The 2,786-nt window shown below is 50.0% G+C and overlaps 1 protein-coding gene across 2 annotated transcripts in view; it reads left to right on the forward strand.

Moving 5' to 3' along the window:
• GUSB (glucuronidase beta) overlaps positions 1-2,786 on the forward strand; it is a 13,263-nt gene that overhangs the window by 4,769 nt on the left and 5,708 nt on the right. For both annotated transcript variants that reach the window (XM_023515731.1, XM_023515732.1), the window contains one exon: positions 897-981. In XM_023515731.1, the coding sequence (XP_023371499.1) occupies positions 897-981 (85 nt within the window). The remainder of the gene's footprint in view (positions 1-896; positions 982-2,786) is intronic.

The following is a 2,786-nucleotide window of genomic DNA, read 5'->3' on the forward strand; positions in this document are numbered from 1 at the left end:
CTGAGTGGATAGAAGAGGCACCCAGGAGCAGGTGCCTCAGGCTGCCAGACAAGCTTTTTATGGGAGATGGAGAGAGGGAGGTTCATGTTTTCTGGAGCAGGATATGGACAGAGCCACACAGGCTGGAGTGTCTCAGCCAGGCTGTCACAAGCTTTGAAGCTTCTCAGCTGACAGCCAGGACTCGGGTGTGTGGGTTGGACTTGAGGCCAGAGGGTTCTATTCTTTCCTGTGGAAACCACAGCCTTCAAATGGGAGGAGGTTGGGGAGAAAGTGTAAAGGAAAAGAAACAAACCGTGAAGGAAGAGGGGATGAGTGACCTCCCTGTGGAGACCTCCACGGGTCTCTGGGAGCCCTGACCACAGACTGGGGGCTCTGTCAGGAGCCTCTCCTTCATTCTTCCTTGGTTCAGGTTACTCCAGTCTTAAGTTGTGTCCCCTTTTCTTCCCCTTCCTAATCCCTGCTACCACTGTCACTTTCCCTTCGTGGCACTTGTCTGTGAATGCTCTCTGCTCCCACTGCTTCACAATACTGTGGCATAGCTGGTGAAGCCGCTGTGAGCACACAGCACAATGCCTGCCTCCTGGCACGAACTTCCTATTGTTACGTCAATAAATATCCATCTGAATCTGCACCCCATCCACTCCTGTTCTCAGGAGCTATTTCAGAGATCTAGAACCTAGATCTTTTTGGCAGTGTCCAGCCCAAAGAATTCAGCAGAAGAAAGAGTGATGGATACCTAAGACTCCAGGAGTATGTTATCTCCCCTAAAATACACTTCAAGATAGGAAAGCAGTGGTTGTGTGTTTTGTTTTGTCTGGAGAAGATGGATGGGAGCTGGGTGTCTGAGAGCTCTTCCCACACTGATGGAGCCTGTGTGTTTTGCCTTCTGTGAACAGGACGGTGATTTCCCACACCAAAACCTTGGACCCCTCTCGGCCTGTGACCTTTGTGACCAACTCCAACTACGCAAAAGACCAGGGGGTGAGCCTGGGGGTCTCCATGCTGCTGCATCTCCCCTGCTTTGCTTGAGCATGAACTGCTGGGAAGAATCATGGCTAGCCATTCACTGTTCACAGAGAGTCTTAATTTTTTTTTGGAGACAGGGTTGCTCTGTGTCGTAACTCACAGCAACCTCCACTTCTTGGGCTCAAGTGATCCTCTTGCTCAGGCTGGTCTTGAACTCCTGAGCTCAAGCGATCTACCCGCCTTAGCCTCCCAGAGTGCTGGGATTACAGGTGTGAGCCATCGCGCCCAGCCCACAGAGTCTTCAGGTTAAAGATTGCTCACTAACTGCATTCTTGCCAGGCAGTATGGCTTCTTAAATCCAAGAAGGCTGGACATAGGGAGATGAGATTTGTTCTCAGTTTGGACTTGGTGTTTTTTGCCTCATTTTAATTCTCTATATCTCAATTTAATAACTCCTAAAATGGAAGATTTTTAAGGGAGCTTAAAGTTCATGTGGTTCAGTGTTTCTCAAACTTGGCTGATTGTCTGAATCACCAAGGGCAGTTTTTTCACAGTACAGATCTCTGGATTCTGAAATTCTCATTTAGTAAGTCCAGGGTAGGACTTACTAAAGTTTGTAGAAAGCTTCTCAGTGATTCCATTGATGAAGCAGCTTTGGGAACCACTGATGCAGCACCACAGATTGAGAATCGAAAAGACAGGCACACACGGCCTGCTGGGGCAGAGCTAGCTGCAGCCCAGGCCTTTCCTCTGCAGCCCATGGCCTTCCTTACTGCCTTAGGGATCACTGGCCTGGACACAGCAGCCCCCCACCGGAAGCTACATGTTGAGTTGCATGGACGGGGTAAAATGTGAGAGCAACAAAATGCTCCTTCCTTGGGGAAACTGAAGGGAGGAATACTTAAGAAAAAAGAGTTACAGAAAGAGAAGTCATCTAAAGATAGCAGATGAGAAACAGTATGTACAAGAAAAGTTGTGCATGCCATCATTTGAACGTAGATAGAGGTTTGGCAGCCTTTGCCATGTCTCAAGAACATCCACCTCAAGGATAAAGTCTGTGGAAAACACGAGGTACACTTGGATGTTCTTGTACCCCAAGTGGTATCTCTCCCCATTCCAGTCTCTTAGGTGACCGGGAAGGCTTTGGCTGGGCGCCCTGAGCCAGGTCTCCTTGGCAGAGGCCATACTCACCTGGTGGGATCTGTGCTCCATCAATAGCATGTCCCCCTGAGCCTCCTGCTTCCTTTTCCTGTCTACACCTTCCTGTCACCACAGTCTAAACACTGGCTTTGGAGATTAGTGTCCTTAATAGAAGTATGTTCAGATGACATTAGAAACTAGCCAGTTGGACACAGAAGCTTTTGCTGCTCAGCCCTGAGCACCGATTGGTTTAGGCTCCAGGCAGTCCCCTCCCCACCCCCCCTCCCCGTCATCTATGGTGCTCTCCTTAGAGGGAATCTTCCAGCCACTCTGTGTGCCGCCCCCAGCACTGCCTTGTGAATGCTATGGGGAATCAAGACTTTTGGGGGAAAGGCCAGTGTGGTGGCTCACACCTGTAATACTAGCATTGTAGGAGGCTAAGGCGGGTAGATCCCTTGGGCTCAAGAGTTGGAGACCAGCCTGAGCAAGAGTGAGACCCCATTGCTACTGAAGAGTAGAAAAAACTAGCCTGGCATTGTGGTGGGCGTCTGTAGTTCCAGGTACTCAGGAGGCTGAGGCAAGAGAAGCCCTTGAGCTCAAGATTGAAGTTGTGGCTCAGCGCCTATAGCTCAACCGGCTAAGGCGCCAGCCACGTACACCTAAGGTGGTGGGTTCGAATC

Source organism: Otolemur garnettii, unplaced genomic scaffold (assembly GCF_000181295.1).
Source record: "Otolemur garnettii isolate 467f Iridium unplaced genomic scaffold, OtoGar3 scaffold00077, whole genome shotgun sequence".
Classification (NCBI taxonomy): Eukaryota; Metazoa; Chordata; class Mammalia; order Primates; family Galagidae; genus Otolemur; species Otolemur garnettii.